Source organism: Myotis daubentonii, chromosome 6 (genome assembly GCF_963259705.1).
Source record: "Myotis daubentonii chromosome 6, mMyoDau2.1, whole genome shotgun sequence".
Classification (NCBI taxonomy): domain Eukaryota; kingdom Metazoa; phylum Chordata; class Mammalia; order Chiroptera; family Vespertilionidae; genus Myotis; species Myotis daubentonii.
In genome coordinates this window covers 43,697,680-43,722,514 of record NC_081845.1, presented here as the reverse complement: position 1 = coordinate 43,722,514, position 24,835 = coordinate 43,697,680, and the positions used below count along the sequence as shown (strand labels likewise).

General features: G+C 35.3%; 1 protein-coding gene across 6 annotated transcripts in view; it reads left to right on the top strand.

The window, feature by feature from the left end:
* The window catches only part of GRIK2 (glutamate ionotropic receptor kainate type subunit 2), a 567,703-nt gene that overhangs the window by 248,329 nt on the left and 294,539 nt on the right, over window positions 1-24,835 (top strand). For all 6 annotated transcript variants that reach the window (XM_059700852.1, XM_059700851.1, XM_059700850.1 and 3 more), the window contains exons 5-7: window positions 785-966; window positions 6,130-6,183; window positions 9,116-9,289. In XM_059700852.1, the coding sequence (XP_059556835.1) occupies window positions 785-966; window positions 6,130-6,183; window positions 9,116-9,289 (410 nt within the window). The remainder of the gene's footprint in view (window positions 1-784; window positions 967-6,129; window positions 6,184-9,115; window positions 9,290-24,835) is intronic.

Below are 24,835 nucleotides of genomic sequence, written 5' to 3'. Positions count from 1 at the left end.
TCTAGGAAAATGTTTGCTTTACCAATGTCCGTGGTTATATTAATTTCTGAATTTAATATTATACCTATAAAATAATATTAAAAAGTTTATTTCTTAAAGTAATTTCATTATGGTTCAGGCTACTTAGAGTCTATTTTATTAAGGAATATTATTTCACTTTTGAAAATACACCAAATTACTAAACCATTACTTGTAAATAAAAAACAAAAAAAGAAGTAACCGAAGTTTCTACAAATAGAGAGTAATTACAAAAATTATGTCCTCTATAAAACACTCTTAATGATGGACAAACTAGAATAATAGTCACTGACTTAAAACAGTGTATAAGACATTTTCACAAAACAACTATTAATATAAAACACAAAACAAAGCAAACCTCTAAGTATATATATTTGAAATTGCACAGAAAGTATATGGAATATTTATATTTCAAGCTATTAACAGTGAGTAGTATTGAGGTACAGAGGGAGACAATTGAGAGTAATATTGAGGTATAGAGGAAGACAATTTGACACCCTTCATTTACATATTTAAATGATTTATGTTAAATACATAGTCATTTATGTATTTCATAATTTGAAAAATACCTTATAGAACTTCGAAAATGATTATTTTAATGAAAATCATCTGGAATCTAGAGTTTTGAAATAGGAATTTTAATGGTCATACTACATTATGCGCATATACATGGGCAAGAAAATCAGACATTGTGGTATGTTTTGTGATTCTATGGCCCACTCCAACTTTTCTCTAATATTCTTTTTTTGTACCTTTTTCATTAAAGGTCTCATTCGTTTGCAAGAGCTCATCAAAGCTCCATCAAGGTACAATCTTCGACTTAAAATTCGTCAACTACCTGCTGATACAAAGGATGCAAAACCCTTACTAAAAGAAATGAAAAGAGGCAAGGAGTTCCATGTAATCTTTGACTGTAGCCATGAAATGGCAGCAGGCATTTTGAAACAGGTAATGTTTAAATTACTTAAATTATTAGTTTATTTTTAAATTTGCATTTAAAGTTTGGACTTTGGTTTTCAAATCAAAGTGTTATTGTTATACGGACAGTTTATTTTTCTGTCCGTACACACAGAGTATTTTCCTAGATGTAATTTTCTGATAAAAAGTCTGACAATTGCTTTTAATATATTGTTTTGCAGGAAAAGTAATGTCAGGATTGATGATCTTCAAACAGATTGTAGTTTATAGGTTATTTTAAGTGGCTAAATACTGTTTTTTAATGTGAATATTGATTAATGACACAGATATTTCTGTTTTGTACTGAAATGAAGGAGAAACTAGGGGTCAACAGTTGAGCAGCTCAGCCATTAAAATCAACTGGTAGGGAAAGAAAAAAAGATTTGCTATTTAGCTGGTATCTACTGTGAGATGCCTTACACATTTGCTCATATTTAATTATCATCACAACCAAAAGAAAAATGGGCTACCTCTACTTTAAGACAAAGAGAATGAGTCTCAACAGCAAGGAAATACCAGAGGGATGTGTATCCCACCCAGTGCCATTAAGAAATAAAACTGAAAGGAATAATGAACAAACAAGAACACAAACAAACAAAAACTCATAGACACAGACAACAGTATAGTGGTTACCAGAAGGAAGGGAGTGGGAGGATAGTAAAGGGGAAAGGGAGTTAAATGCATGGTGACAGAAGATTTAACTTTGGGTGGTACACACACAATGCAATGTACAGATGATGCATTATAGAATTGTACACTTGCAATCTATGTAATTTTATTAACAGGACATTTAATATAAAAGAAAGATTCCTTCCAGAATAAGCATTGCCTACTTAAAAGATAATACTACATCAAATGAAATAATTTATAGCAGTAAGATCTCTTAATATTATTTCAGCACTATTCAGACCTAATAGCACCTTTGAAAACAGCAATTATGATTAGCTTAATAGAGGTCAGGTGCACAAAAATTTGTGCACTCGGGGGGGAGGGTTCCTCAGCCCGGCCTGTGCCCTCTCATAATCTGGGACCCCTCGGGGAATGACCACCTGCTGGCTTAGGCCTGCTCCCAGGGGGATTGGGCCTAAGCTGGCAATCAGACATCCCTCTGGAGCCTGGCAGCCCTCGGGGGATGTCCACTTGCCAGTGGGGAGCAGGCCTAAGCTGTAGTCGGACATCCTTAGCGCTGCTGAGGAGGCAGGAGAGGCTCCCACCACCACCGCTGTACTGGCAGCCACCAGCCTGGCTTGTGGCTGAGCAGAGCTTCCCCTGTAGTAACGCACTGACCACCAGGGTTCAGCTCCTGCATTGAGCGTCTGCCCCCTGGTGGTCAGTGTGTGTCATAGTGACCACTCATTCCCAGTTGTTCTGCTGTTAGGGTCAGTTTGCATATTACCCTTTTATTATATAGGATAGAGGCCTGGTGCATGGGTGGGGTCCGGCTGGTTTGCCCTGAAGGGTGACCCAGATTAGGGTGGGGGTCCTGCTGGGGTGCCTGGCCAGCCTGGGTGAGGGGCTGATGGCTGTTTGCAGGCTGGTCAAGCCCCTCCCCCCGAGTGGGGACCCTCACCCCATGGAGGTTTGGCTAGCCTGGGTGAGGGGCTGATGGCTATTTTCAGGCTGGCCACACCCCTTTAGGGTGGGGGTTCTCTACTGGGGTGCCTGGCCAGTCTGGGTGAGGGGCTGAAGGCCAGCAATGGAAGCCTCCAGCCTCTCCTTTTTTTCTTTTTTTTTTCTTTTGGGATTTATTTACCTTCTAGAATTGAAACTTTGTAGCCTTGAGAGGAGCTCAGAGCCAACCAGAGCGGGCGGGAGGGAAGCTTGGCTTCCTCCATCATTGGGGCAACCAATCCTCCTGCTTGCTCCAGCTCTGTGGCTGCCGGCTGCTACCTTGGTTGGGTTAATTTGCATATAGTTGCTCTGATTGGCTGGTGGGCATGGGTTAAGGTGTAGCAAAGGTACAGTCAATTTGCATGTTTGTCTTTTATTAGTGTAGATATCTTACAGATGAGGGAACTAATGTTGGGAGTTACATAGTTAGTTCAAGGCCATATACTTACAATGTGGTAAAACCTGCATTTGAACATAAGTTTTTATACTTTGTTTTTTAGAATTTTTCTGTACATTGCTGACACCATGGTGTTTTAGAATTTTTTAACTGTCTTCAGATCTTTCATGTGTAGGATAAAATTGCACTACTAGAGAGTGATGTAGATTCAGATGTCAAATTATGTCCTTTAACATATAATTACCAACAGTAAATGCCTGTTTTAACATGTTTATTTTATTAAACAGAAGTTTGTCCAATCTCCCCATATGAATATTGATTTCACTACAGTAAAATATTTAATTGGATTTGGAAAATTGATCTAGTGTTATATTTGGGTAATAAAGCATGTGAGGTTTGTTTGTTTTTATTTTTTTTTTAATGAGCAAAATAATGCAATAAAGTAAGCACTGAAATCTAGAGTAGGAATTTGTTTTCATTTAATATCAAAACAATTCTTGATCACATTAAGAATACACAGACTTGCCCAGCCAGTATGGCTCAGTGGTTGAACATTGACCTATAAGCCAGCAGGTCATGGTTCAGTTCTTAGTCAGGGCACATGCCCAGGTTGCAGGCTCTATCCCCATTGTGGGATGTGCAGGAGGCAGCTGATCAATGATTCTCTCTCATCATTGATATTTTCCTCTCTCTCCCCCTCTTTCTTCCTCTCTGAAATCAATAAAAAATGTATTTAAAAAGAAAATAACAGCCTTGGAAAGGAGACCTTTTCTTTATTCCTGGAGTGAGTTAATACTCAGCTAACAGAGCTTTGGTAGGCTCTCTCTCTAGGCTTCCAATTAGCATGTAAATGATCAGCTGTTTTGTCCCTAGAATAACTATGACTTATTTTGCTATTTGAAAGGTGAGAGGCCTATCATCTTTAATAGGATTTCCATTCTGCCTTCTCTTTGATTCATTCATTATTTTATACTTGTTTTCTTATGTGTATTCTGACTTAGAGATAGTAAAAAATATTTATTCTAAAATAAACCTAGGTCAGGATACACATATTAGTAAGAAAACAGAATTATAATAATATTTAAAATATATACACAACAGAAAAAGATACATAATTATAACAAGACTAGTGGCCCAGTGCACAAATTCGTGCACGGGTGGGGTCTGGCCAGCCTGGCCCCAATTGGGGTGGATCGGGGCCAGGCCTGTCGGGAAGAGGAGATGGTGGGAGGTTGTCAGACTGGCCCATCCCAATTGGGGCCCGATCAGGGCTGGGCAGCTGTGGGGAGGGGCGGAGGGCAATTCGCCAGTGGGTTTTGCCCCCAATTGGGGTTAGGGAGGCTGATCAGGGGCCAGCTGCCTGGAGGAGAAGCTGCAGGCGGTTGGCTGGTGGCCCTGCCCCTAATTGGGGTCTGGAGGTCGATCTGGGGTGGGGCTGGGTGGGGGGAATGGCTGCAGGAAGTTGGCCAGCTGGTCCCACTCCCTGTTGGGGTAGGGGAGCGATCAGGGGTGAGGCTGGCAGGGGGGAGGGTTTGCGGGCTGATCAGGGTGGTGGGGGCCCAAAGGGGACGGGGCTTGCCAGAGGGAGGGGCTGCAGGAGGTTGGCCGTCCAGCCCCACCCTCGGATCAGGCTGGTTCTCTGGCTGCAGTTGGCGTCATAGCAACTGGTCATTCTGGTCATTTTGGCGTTCCGGTTGCTTACTATGTGTATATATATGTGTATGTGTATGTGTATGTGTATGTGTATGTGTATGTGTATGTGTATATGTATATGTATATGTATATGTATATGTATATGTATATGTATATGTATATATATGGATTAGAAAATGAAAATTCAGAGCAAAGGTAAAATGAGAATGTGAAAATTAAGAAGTCAGAGTAACATTATCACACAGACTATGTCCTTTAGATTCTATAACACTGGCAAACCACATATATACAGCAGTATTTTTTTAAGTTACCTTGTCCCAGAGATTTGTCTCCTCTTTAGAACTCAGTTATTCTAGAAACCAATTCAAGAATAAATCAAATAACTTGTTAATGTAGCAAGACAACATTTACTAGGACTCTATTTTATGATTTATATTTTTTCTGAGATTCTTCAACATTGGTTAACGATGGAACTCTGAGGATATGGTATAGGATTTGGAGAGCAGACATAGATGGGTTTAATCCAATATTTTAAATATCCAGAAAAGAAAACAATGGATTTATCAGTGTAGCCTTATTTGCTTATTTGTTTGCTTAATTTGTTTACACTAACTAAGCTTTTTCTAAATACTCAGCAACAGTGAATTTGAAGTTCTCTTTTCTGAAAGCTTTAAAACTGAATGGAGCTTGGGGCTGGCTAGATTTTTCTGAGGCAAATTGAAGACACTAATTGACATGCATGTCTTAATAGCTAAGATGCCACCTCTGCCCAGAATGAATTTGTGTAGTTAGTGTGTGGAACAGTATTGGATGTTAGATGCACCTGAAAATGCTTGTTTTCTACTGACTCTTTGTCCAAAATCTTTGTTTTAATATTAGTAGTCTAATATTGACAAGGACTTAAAAGTATGAAATAAAACATAGAGGATTGAAACTGGCCTATTAATAAAAATATATTTTTTATCTGTACTTTTTGAATGACAGTGGTGATTTACACCTGCTTCTTTAATGTCGGGGAAACATCTCTAAAATGCGAAAAAAAATTCCTATTGGCATTGTACTTTGCATCACATTTTTCCCTAATTGAGTAATACCTTTTATCAAAATAAAATGGTGTTCCTCATTAGGGTATTAATGGTGGACACATTACACACATAATGAACTAAGATGTGCTATCTCAGGTTTGTGTCAAATGAAATTTCTCCTTCAATATGCAAAGCAATAAGCTTCACAATTGCACACATTCAACTAATAGCTATTCTATCAAGATAATTAGTTCTGAAATTTCTTCAGTAACCACTAATCTTCTTCAACTATGGAGAAAAGACTTGGTTTGACTCAATTTTAATGTAACCTTAATAATATAGACTGATTCTTTATTAAATCATACTATTTTGTTCTCATTTGTCTTATTGACATAATGTATTTCATATAATGTGTACCTTTAGTATCAGTATACTTATATTTACTTATTTTTATTTTTTATTTCTTAGGCATTAGCTATGGGGATGATGACAGAATATTATCATTATATCTTTACCACTCTGGTAAGTAATTTATAAAACATAAAGATAATGCTCTAATTTTATTATTATGACTTTCCAGAATGGGAAATGGGCTTTTGAGTGAGAAGAAATAATATGACTGACACTGTTGTACTTATACTGTATATTATTTTGATAAAGCCCAGGAGGAATTATCATAACAAAGAACTAATATTTCTTGGTGGGAAGCTGGTGATATTGAAATAAAATCATTTTAGATATTAAATTCAAAATATTGTCTCATCTCTAGATGAGTTTCAGAACATAATGCAATTCAAAACTAGTTCACTGAGAAATCAATGTTTTAGAAAAGCACAAATTCTTATATGGTTAACTCTATTCACTTTACAAAAATCATATTTGTTGAAGCTGCTCTTTTAGTAGATTAAATTTACTATATTGTATTTGTCTATATTTAGTTGGTTTTTTAGTCAATATTATTTAATTAACTATTAGAAAATTGAATGTTACGTTTATCTTTTGTCTGTACATACCCACCACACAGTTTTTCCTTAATATGGACAAAAACCTGACTTTGCTGTTTTATCAAACCTACTTACTCTATTTCTTTATCATGTCATATCCGGATTTCTCTTTATTAAGAACATAACATTTAAATAAGTAAAGTTGAAGATCTAGTTGCCTTTATTGAATGATTTTGGATCGGACAGCATCCTGTCTACCAAGTGGAGAGGAGCTCTGAGGGGGTGTACAAAAGGCTTTTAAAGGCAGAGAGAGCGTGGGAAGAGGGAGTCATAAATGCAGAAAAGGGTTATTTCAGGCAAGATTACCTCCTATTGGGGGACAAAAGGGTTTATTTAGGCAGATTACCTCACTGTGGTTGACCTGGAAATTACAGACAGACCAGTAAGATGACATTCCCAAGGAAGTTTGAAAATGCAATTAGGCTAAGTATTAAGCCTTGGTTTGGTGACATGGGCTTTGCAAAAGTGATTCCATTTGGGGCCTGTTTCTTTTAACACCTCTCCCTGTGAAATAGCTGTATGTCTCCAAGATTTGTTTCCTGCCTGTCTCCAAAAAATATCTCCAAATTTAGGCCTCCATCCTATTTTCTTTTGTTATCTTTGATCATTTTCTTCAGAAATGGTATGTATTTAAAGTTTCAATTATTATCTTTGTTCAAATAAGATCTAGATGTCCATCTGTAATAGTTTTGAATTGTTGTGTATTAGTATTGCTACATTGAAGAATAATCCTAATTGTTGTGTCATTAAGATCATTTCAAATTATCTAAACTTAATATATTATCCTCTAAATTGACCCCTCTTCTGACTTCCTTCAAAATTTCTATTGTCTCTGACGCATTATCACCAACAAAATTCTACTGTTCTTTCCTCCATAGTGTCTCTAGCATGCATCTTCTTCTCTTTCCCCAGTGACCAATTTAACGAATGCTTTTTTCTCTGTTAACTTAAAAGTCTTCCAGGTAATCACCTTGTTTTTCGGAGGGTTGAAACTACCAGATCAAATTACTAAGATTTAATTGATCACAATAGCTTCCTCTATTAAAACTCTCCTTCACTGGAGATCCTTCTAGCTATAAGTTGCATTTTACTGATAAATATTAAGGTTAACTCTGCTGTACTATCTCTATATCACTTCCCACCAGGAGAATTTTTGTGGCCTGTAAGAAACTCAGTGATAGGCTGGTGGAGAGGGAGTGGAAGCCTTCACTCATCAGCAAATTATACTTTAATTCTGCCAAAATTCAGTTCTCCCATAATCATAAGATTTTAGGGAAATCAAAAGCATCTCTTAATAAGAAAAAAAAAATACGAAAAGAACTAGTGTGCAGTGTATAGAACACAGCCTGTAATTGAGGCCTTTTTAGTTTGATTCTAACCTAACTTTTCTAGTTGATTTGTTTGCTGCTACTCTCTTTTATTTATGAATTCTCTTTTGTGGACAAACTGATCTAGATCAGTCTCCTGGATAGGTTGTACATTTTCTAATTTTTATCTCTACTGACACTTCCCCTTTTGCCTCTCAAAAGCCTGACCACTCTTTGATGGCAGCTCAGAATCCATCTGCTTTAGGCAGTTGTTTCTGACTATGAAAATTAAGTCATCTGTCTTCTGACTTTTGCTGACTTCTACTCTTTTACCCCTTCACATACATTGCAATATATTATTTACTGCATTGGATATATATCCTTGGCTTGACTGCAAACATTGAAAAAGAAAAACCTAAAGATTCACATAATTTTATTCCTGTTATGTAACCTGCATAGCTGTACGTGTTCAAGGCAAGCTTTACATAGAACCAATGTCATTAATCTTGCCCCTATTCTTACGTGGCGGTAAGATCGGTTAGAGAAAAGGCGAAGGTCTGATGTGCTGCATGTTTTCATAATGCCATCCAAGTGCTTCCAAGTACTTTGATAGCTTTAGTCTCCTGTCTTCTGGGAAAAACAAAGGGAAAAGCAGAGCATTCACTGTATACAGATTGGAAATCTAAAGGGTTCCTTGTGGTGAAGTTGCCAGATAGGGTGTCGCAAAGGGACTGCAGGTATTCTGCAACCGAAAAGGACAGTCTTCTTAACTTTTTTTTTTCTGTTTTGATAGCCATATATTGTGACCTGTTTCTTAAAACAAAACAAAACAAAACAAAAAAACACCTAAAATATAAAATGGCAATAACCACCCAAAAAAGCAGGGCATCAAAAAGATACCTCTAGTTAGTTAAAAGTGAAATAGTAATGCATAATATTTAAGGATAAGCTATCCTTAACATGGAAAAGAAAGCTCATGTAAATCTTAAAGGTGGCTATAAAAAGCCTGTTGTAGCATTGGTGGAATTAGAATAGTGTGTGTGTATATGTATCCTAAGGCAAGCAAGAATAAGTGACTATTTCAATTATGCATGCTTGTAAATATACTCTTTTGATAATAACATGAAAACATTTGTCTTTCAGGACCTCTTCGCTCTTGATGTAGAGCCCTACCGATACAGTGGCGTTAACATGACAGGGTTCAGAATATTAAATACCGAAAATACGCAAGTCTCTTCCATCATTGAAAAATGGTCGATGGAACGGTTGCAGGCACCTCCGAAACCCGATTCAGGTTTGCTGGATGGATTTATGACGGTATGAATAACCACTTAAACATCAGTATATGTGTTTCTAAGTAATATTGCATAAATTATTAAATTCTCTGGATCTAAACGTTGGATTGTTTGACCTTAAAGACATGCTATCAGAACTACTATTACAAATAATTCTTTTGAAATTTTTAAAATTAGTTCTTTATTGAAAATTTACACTTTTATCAAAGTATCTCTAGAGGCATTTTTTTTAAAATATATTTTATTGATTTTTTACAGAGAGGAAGGGAGAGAGATAGAGAGTTAGAAACATCGATGAGAGAGAAACATCGATCAGCTGCCTCCTGCACACCTCCTACTGGGGATGTGCCCGCAACCCAGGTACATGCCCTTGACCGGAATAGAACCTGGGACCTTTCAGTCCGCAGGCCGACGCTCTATCCACTGAGCCAAACCGGTTTTGGCTCTAGAGGCATTTTTACTATGGTTAGAATACTACAGTGTAGGAATTTCTCTAAAATTAATTAGTGCCATAATATGATAAATTAGAGACTGAAAAGAAGACATTGCCTGACAGTGGTCCTTCTGGTTTCAATTGGAAATCTAAAGGATTTCTTATGGCCAATATATGATTACTCTTCTACATGTTGATTTCTGATATCTGATATCCATATGGATGACTTACATTACACAAAATATCCCTTGAACTTATTCACTTTTAATAAATTTTTAATATCAAGTAATTTTAATAAACTACAATAAAATAAGCACATAGAAACAGCTCATGGAGTAGATGTCAATGTTGGAGAAGTCTCTCCCACACTTCTAGCTCCGTATCCCATCCCTCAAAACCCAACAACCAAATCTGAAACGACAAAGGAAATCCTTCCAAACGTGAACTTCTGTGTGAGCCCCTTCACCAATAAAAAGAACAGTGTCCTACATGGTACACATTCAAAGTTAAAATAACTCCAACTTTTATAGCTATACATACTGTTTTAAAGAAAATCAATATATTTTAAAATTTCATATACTTAGGAATTTATCCATTTTGTCAAGATTGTCCAATTGTTGGCATATAGTTGTTTGTAATATTTTCTTACAATTCCTTTTATTTCTGGGTGGAGTCAATTGTTATTTTTCTTTCATTTTTGATTTTATTTATTTTGATCCTCTCTCTCTTTTTTTGATGATACTGGTTAAAGGTTCACCAATCTTGTTTAACTTTTCTTTTTTTCTTTATTGATCAAGGTATTACATGTGTGTTCTTATTCCCCCATTGCCCCCCACCACACCCCCCAATCATGCTCTCACCCCCTGGTGTCTCTGTCCATTGGTTATGCTTATATGCATGCATACAAGTCTTTTGGTTGATCTCTCTCCCTTACCCCCACCCTCCTCTACCTTCCCTCTGAGATTTGACGATCTGATCGATGCTTCTCTGTCTCTGGATCAATTTTTGTTCATCAGTTTATGTTGTTCATTATATCCCACAAATGGGTGAGATCATGTGATATTTATCTTTCTCTGACTGGCTTGTTTCATTGATCTTCTATATTGTTTTCTTAGACTCTATTTTTTTGTCTGCTCTGACCTTTACTATATCCTTCCTTCCACTCACTTTAGGCTTTGTTTATTTTTCTTTCTAGTTCCATTAAGTGTAAAGGTAGGTTGTTTATTTGAAATTTTTCTTGTTTCTTGAGGTAGGCCTGTATTGCTATGAATTTCCCTCTTAGGACTGTTTTCCCATAAGATTTTGGGTTATTGTAGTCTGATTTTCATTAGTTTCAAGGAATCATTTAATTTCTTCCTTGATCCCGTTGTTAGCCCATTCATTATTAGTAACATTTCAATCTTATTAAATTTATTGAGATTTGTTCTGTTTTCTGACATTTGGTCTATCCTAGAAAATGTTCCATATGCAATTGAAAAGAATGTATATTCTGCTGCTTTGGGGTGAAATGCTCTGAAGATATCAATTAAATCCATCTAATATATGTCATTTAAGGGTGCTGTGTCCTTGTTGATTTTCTGTCAGGAAGATCAATCTATTGATATCAATGGGGTGTTAAAGTCCCCTACTATGACTGTATGACTGTCGATCTCTTCCTTTATCCACCAAAATTTGCTTTATAGATTTATCCTATGTTGGTGGGCAAAGGAAGGTTAATACAATAATTAATATATAAAAAATAATACAAGAATGAACTGTTTTGCGTATTTACAACTATAAACCTACTTTTGCCAGCTTCTGTATTCTTGTTGTGTGGGAAAGCTTTTTCTATTATGACTGTTAATTTTTCATTAATCACTTCAATTGGTCTTCAGATTATGTTTTTAATGTTGTAGTGAAATAAAGGGCAATTTTAAATTTATCTCTTAAATGATGATTTAGTAATACAAATTGAGCGACTTCATAGAGATTGTGAGAAAATCATTGTTACCCTCAAACAACTAAGTTTCTGATAACAAAATGACATTTATATTGTTTTAGTGAGGAAAATAACCTACTAGAATTTAAAGATGTCTTATATCTATATTAATGTTTTAAATAAATAATAGGAGGGGAATTTTACTCTTTTTCATAAAAAATGAGAGGGTTGATCAGTTCTACTATTTTGTCTTAACCTAAGCCTTAGGTTAAGGTATATTTGAGAAACCTTTTTGAGAAGACAATATGTAAATAACTTAAAAGTAAAGATATTTTTTCTCAAGTATATCCAGAATAAAAATAATATACAACCTAGAAAAAATTACAGATGATATGTTTTGAAATTTTTAGAAGAATTTTGAATGCCAACATTCTTTTCTTTGGTATAGGCATTAAATGCTTTTTAAGTGGCATTTTATATAAGAAAAATTTTGAAAGTTTTCACATATAAGAGATAATTACCCCTTCACTTATATATTTTTATTTAAGTTAGTGCAAGCTATAAATATTTAACCAGAAAACTTACATGAGAACTTTTTTAAACAAGTGCGCTAAAGATAAATTAATTTAATGAGCACTTTTTGAATAACATTTCTTTTCTAAAATATGTACCAGCTATTTATTTTGTTATATTTATAAATTGAGCATGGAACACAAAATATTTTGGAAGAAGAGATGAAGCTTGCTATTAAAATAAATATGTCTTTCAAAATACATTCTGATTGACTAAGTTTTAAAATTTCCCTTTTGGAAAATTAATAATATTTTTTAAAATATTCTATTATAAAACATTATATAATGACATAAAAAGTACATAAAGTATTTTTATGTAATATTAATTTTAATTATAAAATAGTTCATGATTATTATAAAAAGAAAATCAGTATCAAATCTGTATAAAGACGTTGGCATATTTATGCCTTTCATGAACAATCTTGTTCTTTCCTATTTAAGATTATATTGTAATCTATTTCCTTCCTAGTCATTAAATGTTTAGAAAAACAAAGTAAAAGGCTATTTTCACCATGAATGGCATCAGGAAGTTAAGAGGATTCTAGTCAGAAAAGAATTATAGCCTGGCATTGTGGCATTGAAAATATTCTCTTCATTAAATTCACGAGATCTCAGTTTTATTATAACTCTTGTTCCTTTTTTTCTCTATATAATCCCATAAAGAAATGGTACTATCAGTGAAGTTCCTAGTTTTTCGAGACCCATTATTATCAGTATCATAGTAATTTGTCACTATATAAGATCATAATACTTATACTTTCACACTCTTCATGTTTGAGCTATAAAAGGACACAATGAACTGGATTTATAAGATTTTTTTTCTGGTTGAGTTAGCAGTTTCATTGACCCCTACATTAAATGTTTATCAGATAAATGACCGTGGAACACAAGGCCATTTTTCCTATAGTTGTAGTTTCTTCTTCCATGGTTTCTAGTCCTTATATTAAATATATTAATGTTAGTATCTCAGTAAATGTTAATCTTCATTTGGTATAGACCCAACCAAGTCACACAGTACATCCAAGCCTGATCTAGTCAAGCAGGAAAGAAGAAAGAAAGCCCATCCCTCTTCTTTCACACATAAAGGTGTGTGTTTTTTTCCTCATAATATCATATTTCTAGCACTTTTCCCCTTGCCCATACACTATCATTCAGTTAGTGCTGTAATGTCTTTCCAAGATATCAGCCCTAATTATAAAGCCATTCTCTACTGTGCATTCTCTATTAACTATTCACATATTTCCATGCTCCTGGGGTGTGGAAAAACTATTCTTACTTTTTGATCAAATGACATTTCTCCCAGTCTTCTGAATAGATATCTGTGTCTCCAAGAAAAGTTACTATTGGGTGGGAATTCACTTTTTTAATCCATCAGAGCTTGATGATAGTTAAAATTAATACTGATTTATTGAGTTTGCAGCAATCTCAATTCAAGAGAATGAACTCAAGAACACCTCAAGGTAAATTATAAACAGTCTAGAATACATCCTGAATATCCTTCCTAGTGTTCCAATTATGCCTGTGCATACTAATGCTAATGTACCTATAACCTATCCAGTAGATTTAAAATGCCTTTTTTTCTTATGTTGATATAGAATACCACATGTATTCCTTGATAATGTAAATTTGCAACACAAATCAATAATGTCTATGTTGGTTGGTTATGTCATTTGGAGTGCTATAGGAAGATTACTGTTTGGAAATTTAAACTCTGGGTACCAATTGCTCTCTCCATTCCACTTTTCCTCTTTTTACATTCACCAACCATCAAACACTGTCAAATCTGTTGTATCAATACCTTTCTTAACTACATTCTTCTTTCACCCCCAAAGCAATGCCTGAGTTAAGGACCCAGTGCTTTCTCACCTGGTTGCTGCAAGAATCTGTCTCCTCAGTAATCTTACCAGAACACTGCTCATGACTCTTTGAGCCATGATCTGGCTCGTGATCTGGCTTCTGCTACTTATCTGGCCTCATATTTGCCTATTCCCTGCTCCACCAAGCCACCCACCTCACCTTGATGCACCTCCTCATTTCAGCACAGGGTGTTCCCATTGTCTGAACCACCTTTCCATATTAGAATGCATGGTATATTCTTACTCCTGCTCTAATTTCAGGTCATCTGTTGCTTTGTATGTGAATTTGCTCCGAGTTCTCCAGACATTTTTACCAGTGTGCTCCCACAGTTAACCCGTGTTGAAATTTAACTCTGGTATTTTTGTTTGTTTTCATATCCATTTCTAAATAGACTGCTCTTTCAAGGCAAGAATTAGTTTTCATCATCCTTGAAACCCTGGTACCAACTTCAGTGGTTGGTGAACAGTAGGTGCTCATAATGAAAGAGGGAATGCCTCTTTAAATATGCATTAATATAGTTTAATCCGTTTACAATTGTATTCTAATCACCAGGTCGTCTCATTTCTCCAGATATATTCTGGAGAGTTTTTTTTTTTTAGTTATCCACTCGAACTTTATTATGAAGATACCAAATCATTTAGAAAATTTCAATTAGACTAGTATCAATTATTTATTAGAGAAGTACCTGCCAAGGCTGACCACAGACCCTGTGCAATGGATGAATGATGCTCTAACACATGTTTCTGTGAAAGAGAGGGCTAAGGCACTACTTGGCTATTGCCGCCAAGTAGCCCTGCTCTCCTGCCTTCTTTGGCTTTTATTGTCATAACAGCTTGTACTAAAATTAAGGTCTAGATACAATCAGCAAGGTAAGCATCCTTGAGAAAGTATATACTTCGACAAGGACTGGTCTTTAAAGACTAAACATTGAGATTACAACAAAATACCCCAGGGGGTGAGACTTGTTTGGAAAAGTCAAGGTAGGGGCTGCTGCTTTTGGCAAGGTCCCCTTGGGGGCCTCTGAGGGAGAATTCTCTTTTGGAGAATCCTTCTTTCAGACATTCCAACCAAGGCTGGTGCTTCCCCACACCTACCTTAAACAGCAAAAGCTTAGAAATGCTTTTGATTAAATAGCAAAATTTTAGTGAGTTAGAAGAGTAAATGCCATTCTTTTTTACAAAAAAAAGGTAGAATGTTTATAAAAAAGGTGATTCTTTATGTGTTTAAGTTCCAATGTCCTCCTAAAATTCCTTTTAACAAAAGAACATGGCCTAGACTTTTACATTTTTTCATAATTTGATCAACTTATGTTAAAAAATTAATATCATATATACACAATTTACAGAAGGGAGTTAGCTCATATACTAAGAGGGGGCAAGTATCACTCTGTTACTGTAAAAAGATTTACCTTTAGAAAGTCAATGAAAAAAGAACCATAGAGAAATAAAGTATGCCCATGCAGGGTTTCATTTATTGCTAGAAGTAAAAGCCTGCTTTTGCTGATATTTGCTTACCTTAATTAGCTGTAGCTGTTTTCTTCAATTCAGTTGAAATGAGAATAAATGTGAGACTTTTCCAAGCAGTGGATCAATATAACTTATCATTTTGAGTAAGTTGATTTTATTTCATATCCCACCAAAACCCCAAAAGAAAAGTATGAAAAGTGGCTAAATAATGAATTAATTATCCTTTCTTTGATCAATTTTAATTGTGTGTACATTGTAGACAACACTCAGGATTTGATACCCAGGCTCTCAGGATTGGGTGATGAAGACAGGACCAGTTTCTTAACAGAACTTAGGGAATTGACAAAATTAGAAGATACTGAATTTTTATTGCTCACATCTCACATCTTTGATGGTACAAAATCATATTCAAACTTTGATTATTGATGTCTTCCTAATTTGTTACTTATTTGATTGCTCTACTTTCCTAATTCTTCCTTCAAATTTTTTGTTACAATTCCTTGTTTTCCATGCTATTTTATGACAGCAAGAAATAGACATATATTTCTCAGGGGTTTTACGTAATTTCTCAATATTTTGTTGAAAAAATGTGCAACATTTTGCAAAATTTATTAATGTAGCTGTTAGTTTTATTTTTGTCTTTACCACAGAAGAAATATTTTGAGTCCATATATATTTTATATATATGGAAGAAAATTTTGTATAAGATATTTCAGAGTATGTAATGAAGTCATAAATACAACATTTATTGCCTTTTTATGATTGACTCAATGAATAGTCAAGGAATATGGAGTACGTGGCATGAATAACAGAATGGCACTATTTCTTCACTTTATTATACCTATTAACCTTCCAAGATGTACTAAATTGCAAGTTTAATCTGAATATAAATAATTTAGATGACTTAACAACCTCTATTGTTTTATTAACATAGAACATTACACCGAATTACCTTTGCTCATTGGCAGATGAAATAATCAGCATTTATCTAAGGTGAATAAAAAGAGGGAATTTCTATTTTAAGTAACTGTGTATGTGTGTTGTTTTTTTTTTCCCATGAAAAATGGCAGTTGCAATGAAGCACTTACTGCACAGTCATATTACTCTTTCGGTCTATTTTTAAACTTTTCACTTGGTAAAGCTAAGTTTGATTCAAAAGATTTTTTTTCCCCTTTTACCTTAAATAACAAAATTTATCTTCAATGCACTGATCTGAAATCATTCAATACAAACTTGTAAAGGATAAACACATTTTTGCTCATATTTTTTTCAGCTTCTCTCAGATTTTTTATTTTATATTTAAATATAGTTACATGTGGATATAACCAATCACAGATGTATAAGGAAGTTCAGGTAGACCAAAATTTCTGTTATTCAAGATAGGGCTCCACAGGGACAGTCAATGGCGAGGACACCTGGAGAAGGTGATGGCCAAATGCTTTGACAAGAGGGCAAAGTCCAGCATTGCTGTCTAGGAACTGGCGACGTTCTGAGATTTAGGGCTTCACATACGTGATAAATTAGAGACTAAAAAGAAGACATTACCTAATAGTTATCTTTTTTATTTTAACTGCAGCTTTTTTTGTCATGCTCCTTCCTAGAACAGTGTATTTAAAAATTAAAACAACTGGGCCTGGCTGATGTTGCTCAGTGGTTGAGTGTGAACCTATGAACTAGGAGGTCATGGTCCAATTACTGGTTAGGGCACATGCCCCAGTTGCTGATGGGGGGAATACAGGAAGCAGCCAATCAATGATTCTTTGTCATCATAGATGTTTCTATCTCTCTCTCTCCTTCTCTCTTCCTCTCTGAAATCAAGAAAATGTTTTTAAAAAATTAAAACAACTGGAGATATTATAAATAAATGAATAACTTGGTGTTTAATAATATATATTTTATATAATAAACATAAATCATAACTAATTTTTATGTAAATATATACCACAGTACGTGTTTTCTTCTTTGTTTTTAAATTATCTACCTATATGTCCCACCGATACAGAAATTCTCTTGCCTATTTGAAATAAATAATTTCCCAAGTAGCCCTGACCAGCTTGGCTCAGTGGATAGAGCGTCAGCCTGCGGACTCAAGGGTCCCAGGTTTGAGTCCGGTCAAGGGCATGTACCTTGGTTGCGGGCACATCCCCAGTAGGGAGTGTGCAGGAGGCAGCTGATCGATGTTTCTCTCTCATCGATGTTTCTAACTCTCTATCCCTCTCCCTTCCTCTCTGTAAAAAAATCAATAAAATATATTTTTAAAAAATAATAATTTCCCAAGTCACTTATTAGAAATACGAACATAAATGTATATAAAGTATGACTTTAAGGACCCTAGGCTATAGAGTAGACCTAAGAACTTTGATACAAACAATGACTACATATTAACTGAGTTTAATTCCCATTGTGTGTTACCATTTGTATTTGACAATCTCTACTATAAAAAAGCCTATTTGTGAAATACATTTAATGCTTACTACGTTCTAGTGCTATTGTTGCCTCATGACCACATCATGGGGCAGATTTAATCCTATTTTGTAGATGCAGATACATAGAATAGGTAGGTTATACATGAAGGATGATCCCTGGGCTATAATCAGAAGCAAATATAAAGGCACCCTTAAGCATCCAGAAGTAAAACGTTGAGCGTGGTGAATTAGAAACCAGAAAATCATGTTACATTTATTGCTTCTTCTTCAACTTTAATTTATAGTTTCACATCAATTTTGGGTAAGTGGTAGTTCTACTAATACCTCCTCTTTCCTTCCTGAATAGATTAAACTAACTAAGAGAGGTTTGGAGGCAGCAGCTGAGTCCCATTTCCAATCCTTTCTAATGCTGTCACTTAATCTCTTTGAGCTTCACTTGTCAAATAGAAGTAATAAATTTTAGTGTGTTGTCCTAAGGATAATAAATTAACATATAAAAATATTGGAAACCTTCCTGGGGGTGTTTTATAATTATGAGCTATATTATTGCCTCCTCTTAAACTCCCAGTGCCTGATAAATGTAGAATAAATTTTGACACAGTGGTTATAGCTTAGATTATTTCAGTATCATTTGTAATCTCTTTTATGCAATAACACTGTAGTAGATATGTGGTGAGTGTGTGTGTTGTGTGTTAGGTGGTTAATTGACATAGAACCTTTAAGAAGCATTTATAAAGAATCTATTTTGTACTTGAATTAATAATCTTAAAATGTTCACAATCACAAAAATTGTAAATGTGCTATTAGAATGATACATCCCTGTTTAATAGATTTTTAAGTTTAACTAGAAGTTTATGAAATGGTAGGTACCATTTATTTACTCTCAATGCCAGGTCACTGCATTTTCAGGTTAAGAAGATATAGTTTGTTAGGTAGAAAATGAAAGGATGAATTTTGTTTCATTTTTTTTATGCCAGTTATAAAAGACTGCTAAATCTATTTTATCTTAGAACAGGAATTTGGGGATGAGAATCACCTGACTATCAAAACCAAGGTCTGCTTATTACTCCTTTATAAACTTCTAATTATTTTATATCTGTGAGCCTCAATTGCTTCTTCTATTTAATGGAACTAATAATATATTATAGTGTCACTATGAAGATTAAGTGTGTAGGCATACTTCTTAAAGACAGTGTCTGGCAAATAGCTGATCCTCCAAAAATGATATCTATTTTCACCAAGGCAAATACCATTTCTGAACTTCAGTGCAAGTGCTGTTTCTGTTTAGAGTAAAGTTAATAATTCAAAGAGTTTCTTGATATCCTGTTGTACTAATGTGACAATTTAGGAATGCAACTGTAAATAATACTTTAAAAAAGAATCTAAGAGTAGGTAGCTGCTTACTTTAATGCACTAGTTGAGATTAAGTGAATGAATAAACATGAATAATAGCCAGGTTTAGTATCAAACAGTTGATGTTTATTTCATGACACTGGTATCTAAGTAATTATATTTACATTGGACAGACAGTCCTTCAAAAAAGTGTAGCCTGTGTATTTAATGATAGAAAAGGCCTAAGAAATGGTCAAGGATTTACTCTGATGTACTAATTTCCAAGATATGCTTGGCCAATAGTCTTTAAATTCACATTAATAAATTAAAAGGATATTTCAGACAAAATGAAATGAGTTTTAGGGTGAATTTGCTCTAGGGATATTAGGAATTATCTTGCTTTATTGTTCAGAGAAAAAATATGTTGATCTTTCATTTGCTTTTCTAAAAGAAGTCATAAATATTTTATTCATTAATCTTCAGAATACCCTGTGATCAAATTGAACCAGAAGGGAAAATGAAATTATTAAACAGAAGCAGATATTGAAATGGGAGTAAATCAATTCGTTATGAAAATTTTTTGTATATTATTACTCATTCATTTATTCTCTAAATATTTACTGCACACCCACTATATGTAATATGTGGTATTAGACCATGTGGATAAGAATAGATATATATATATGGTTTATCTGTACCAGAAGAATTATCAATTTACCAAGCAAAGTAACACACAGCCTTAAATAATTTTAAAAAATAAAAAACGTTGGGTCTTAAATAATTATAAAAATAATTTTAAAAATGTAATAAAGAACTTATGATATATTTATATGGGAGTTTACCTACTCTTGTTTAGGGTAAATTGAACCTCACATAAAGTCACAGCTAGAGAATGTTACATGCCCAAATTGCCAGGACGAACAGGTTTCTTTCTTCGTAGTTTTCTCACTGTACATGAGCAACAATCCACCCTTCTGCGATAAGTCCCAGAAACTCAGAGGCTTGGTCAGCTTCATCAGGCTGGCTGATGGGAACACAGGCTCCATTGTAGGGTACTCCACACAGAAGTGCCCTCTTCCAGCTGGAGAATGACATGGCACTCCAGAAAATGACACCGCAGTCCTGAAGCTGTTGCCAGACTTGGAGTTTTGGTATTTCTGCTGAAAATGCGGCAAATTGTCATCTTATCCACCCAAGCTTCTTTTGCCTCTGCTTTTAGAGACCATTTTTTGCCTATTCCCTCTGCATGTCTTGTCATTTCACCACAGGGGCTAGGGCTCAAGTTTATTCTCAAATTGGCCTGGATTCCCACTGTTCCAGCTCTCATCTTCCAGTTAGCTAGCTCTTTAGTTTGTACAGCAAATGTGCACTGGGCGCCTGCCCTTAGTGCCAGCATGGCTGAGTCAGGAGCCCCACACCAGTCACCGGTTGTTTGCAGACCTAGCCCTTCCACAATTCTCTCAGTCTTGTCCAAGCTGTGTCCTCTCTCAGTTGGTGATTGTTTTCACTCACCTGACTCTACCTGGGCAACCTTAGTTCCTCAAAGGTATTCTGGATTGGAGTCTTGATTGTTTTGCTCCTAGGAGTTTCCTTGACCCTTTTGGAAATTTATCCACTTTCTCCTCAACAGCTTTCAAGCTCCTGGTACTAAGGAATGGAGGAAAGAGAGGTCTCTGTAAAACCAAATGCACAGTTGCTCTTGCCACCAGAGAAATGGTGCAGAGTTGGAGTTCATCAAATGTGTGTGTGTGTGTGTGTGTGTGTGTGTATGATGAGAAAACCTACACCAAAGTATTTGATGTTTATGTCTTTAACCATGGAGCTAAATTAATAATAATAATTTTATTTTATTGTGGTTATTTTAGCATCACCAAATACTGGGCATATCTGCTACAATGTTATAAAAATTTGACAGTTTGGTATGATTGGATAAAAATTTGTAGGAGGTAATGCTTGACTGGATCTTGAAGGTGAATTTGAACATAGCATTTTGATAAAAATAGATTAGAGCAGGAGGGCCAAGTTGAAAGAAGAGAATGAAAAATCATTTTTTTTCAGGATATGAGAGTGCAATACAAATGATGTTTATCATTTACTGTGTATCAACTCTTAAAAGTATTATGCCAATTGTGGTAGTTAAATGAAGATATGCTAGCCTTGCACTATCTCTAATTCTCACAAAAATGAGCAAAATGAACATTATTTCTCACTTTACAGGGGATGGAACTGAGGCTCAGATATGTTTAGTATATTGTCTGAGGACATGTTGCTTGGAACGTGGAGGCTGAGCTTTAAGGTCAGGCCTTTCTACCTTGTTGACGTGTGCTCTTTCTGCTCTGGTCCCAGAAGGCTCATCTGGTGGCTCATGCAGGTTCATTAGACGCACTCCAGGCAAAGGCAAGAATCTGTGATGCAAGTCTAGGGTAAGAATGACACTACTAGACCCCAGAGGGCTCAAAGGCAGGATTGAAACGGAAGACCCTTTTGCAGTAGGAAAGGAGACTGAGACAAGATTAGGAAACCAGAATAAGAAGACAAGAGAGACTGATACACCTTCCAGCTCAGGTGACCGGAAAGACACTAGTGTTTTAACAAAAATGGGGCCGTCTAGAGGAGGAGGTGACTTGTAAAGGGAGGTGGCATTGCAGTCATGGCAATGGTGAAACCTAAAGGGAGAGAGGTTTGACAAAAAGTTGGAAGCCAGTATATTGTTTCTCATTGCGGTAAGGGATAAGATCTCAATTTCTTTTTCAGATATAAGAGAAGGATCTATTGCCATATGTTTGCAATCCTTCAAAGAAAAGGATCTAGCCCTTCTATTGGGCTACCCAGATTAATCAACCCTGAAAGTTAGAAAATTTAAGTCACTTTGGATGCAGTTAAAGAATAACTGCATCTTTTGGTCCCTTTGTTTCTCAGTAGTCATGCCACCATGCCTGAGGGTCCACACCAAATGTGCTTGGGTCTTAGGAACAAAATATTTTAATTTATATTCTCATCCTGGCTTTCAAGGAAAATATTACTCCTGCTAAAGGTTGCCCTTAAAAATCAACTTCTCAGACTCATTCTTAGTCTTTAAATATTTATTCCTCTCTCCAAATTCTTTATTTTGTCAAAGCAAAAAGGAAAATGAGTAAGTGATAAATTGAAGACTGTGAAATACTTTTAAAATGTGAACTTTCTAGCCCTTAAGACAGGAACATACAAATTTAACTAACAAAAATTATACCTTGTCTTCTATATTTGAGAGTCTACTAGACTAAATTTTAGTAAATTTGAAACAATCAAAATTACAAGGTAAACACAGATGTTACTCATTTGTTCACTTTTAAAAGCACTCTGATTATTTAGTGTTACTTCAATTTTATTGTATTATTGATGTATAGTGTAGAAAATTTGCAAACTAAAAAATATGTGGAAGAAAATTTAAATTTTTATTCATTAGCACCAAGAAAATAGAATTATGACAAACATAGTAGAGTCTTTCTAATGCTACCCTTTCTTAACTGTTTCACTAGAGTTACTGAAACTATTTATGCCTTGGTTAAAATAAACTGATGTCCACGGCAGCCTGAAAACTCACTTCTAGCAGGCTACTCCACCATGCTTCTGCATTTCACGCTCACAGTTGGGTATTCTTAAAAATGGCTAGTGGTGTTTCCTCCAAAATGAATTTATGCATGCTGTCCTTATTAATAAAATAATTCAATTAAATATTGCATAAAATAATGAAATACCAGGACAAAACAGAAACTTGTTTCTAGGAAAACTAATTTAATCACTAATAAAGTCAAGCCATTCAAGATATATTTTATATTAATTTCGACAAGATAGTTCTATAAGGTAGATCCTACATATAATTCGCTTTATTCTTCTTTCAATTAAAAGAAACCAAAGCTAGAAATCATGCATAATCCATTATGTTTGAGGTTTATGTGAAACAGGAAAGAAATTTTAGTCAGCTGACCCTGAAAAGTGTCTTTGCTCTATATTAATATATTTAGGGATAAATTTATTGTTAGGTGTTTTATATTAAAATAAAAATTTTAAGTACATTTGCTTTATCTAATCATGTTAATTAACTCTCCAAATATTAGCTTTTGGTTGTTTTGGAAAAGAGGTCATCTATGTATTTATTTCTATTAATTTTTCTTTATCATTGTTCACATTTCATTAAAAATGGGATCATATAGTATTCACCATTTGCATGATGTTTTCTTAAAGCTAAACCAATAATTATTTAAAATCAGCTATGAGTCAGGCACTGTTAGGTATTGGAATATAGTGTTAAACCAGAAGAAGATAGAATTTACCTTTTATTTGGTAAATAGACAAGATAAATACAACAAAACAAGAGGTCAGAGAGTGGCTAGGGGTGGGAAGGGCTATTTAACTGAGGTGTTGGGAAGAGATAATGTGTGGGATAGGCCTAAGTCAGAGAAATAGGTAATCATGCCTTGCAGCTTAGCTGGCTTATCAGAGAGCACCCTAGGCAGAAGGAACAAGTGCAAACTCTTTGAGGTAGAAACCAGCATGTTGTATTTGAGGCAAAGAAAGGTGACATCAGAATTATTTAGAGTAAGAAGAAAAATGATAGAAGATCAGAAAAGCAATCTTCTAAGGACATGTACGTTTAGGTTTTGATGTCATTACAGTGGAAGGACTTTAATGAGGGGAAGGGTGTAACCTGATCCTAGCACTGAGATTATGCCTATGGCTTTGGTGTGACATTAGAATGTAGAAAGCAGGAGTGAAAGTGGTGAGAAGAATAATGTATTTCCGTATCTCCGTAATGCTAATGAAAGATGCCAGTGATTTGCACTCAGGTTTTATCAGTAGATCTTGGAAGAGTGATAGAATTCATTAATGGGTACATTTGGGGTATGGGGTAGAATCAAGGAGGATGTAGTAGTTACTGTCAGCTCCTTACCCATGTAAGTCTGGCTTTATGGTTCAAGGTGCTCAGAAGAACTGTGGCTGCCAGTTTCTGCTTCTCTGTGTCTAAGGACTTTTTCCAGAAGGCTGCTCTGCTTATGTGTCCAGCAGGCTGGAAGTACTGGGCAATTAGCGTCTCTCCCCCACAGCTCAAAAAAGTCCATTACCAGTGGGAATGGATGTATAAATATCCCAGCTTCTTCAGTCTTCCAGTGTGATAATTCTGAGATATGCGCTTTATATAATTTCTCAAAATTCCCCTGTGAGATCAAGCTTCATTTTCACATTATCATAGCTGGCTTAATAACTATTTAGTAGATGCTTTTCCTTCCCTTCCTTGCTGGTGTTCCGTGAAACACCCAAATAAGCCACTTACACAGGATATTTGTCTCAAGGCCTGCTTCCATGGCGAGATAGAGGACACCTAGGTTTTTAAAGTCTGAGAAAGCTGATGAAAATGCATCACATAATGAAAATATAGAAGAGTTAAGTTGGGGGCGGTGAAAACGTGTACTCTTGTTATGCATTATGTTTAATTGCCTACAAAACATTCAAATGGAGCCCTAGCCGGTTTGGCTCAGTGGATAGAATGTTGGCCTATAGACTGAAGGGTCCTGGGCTCCATTCCA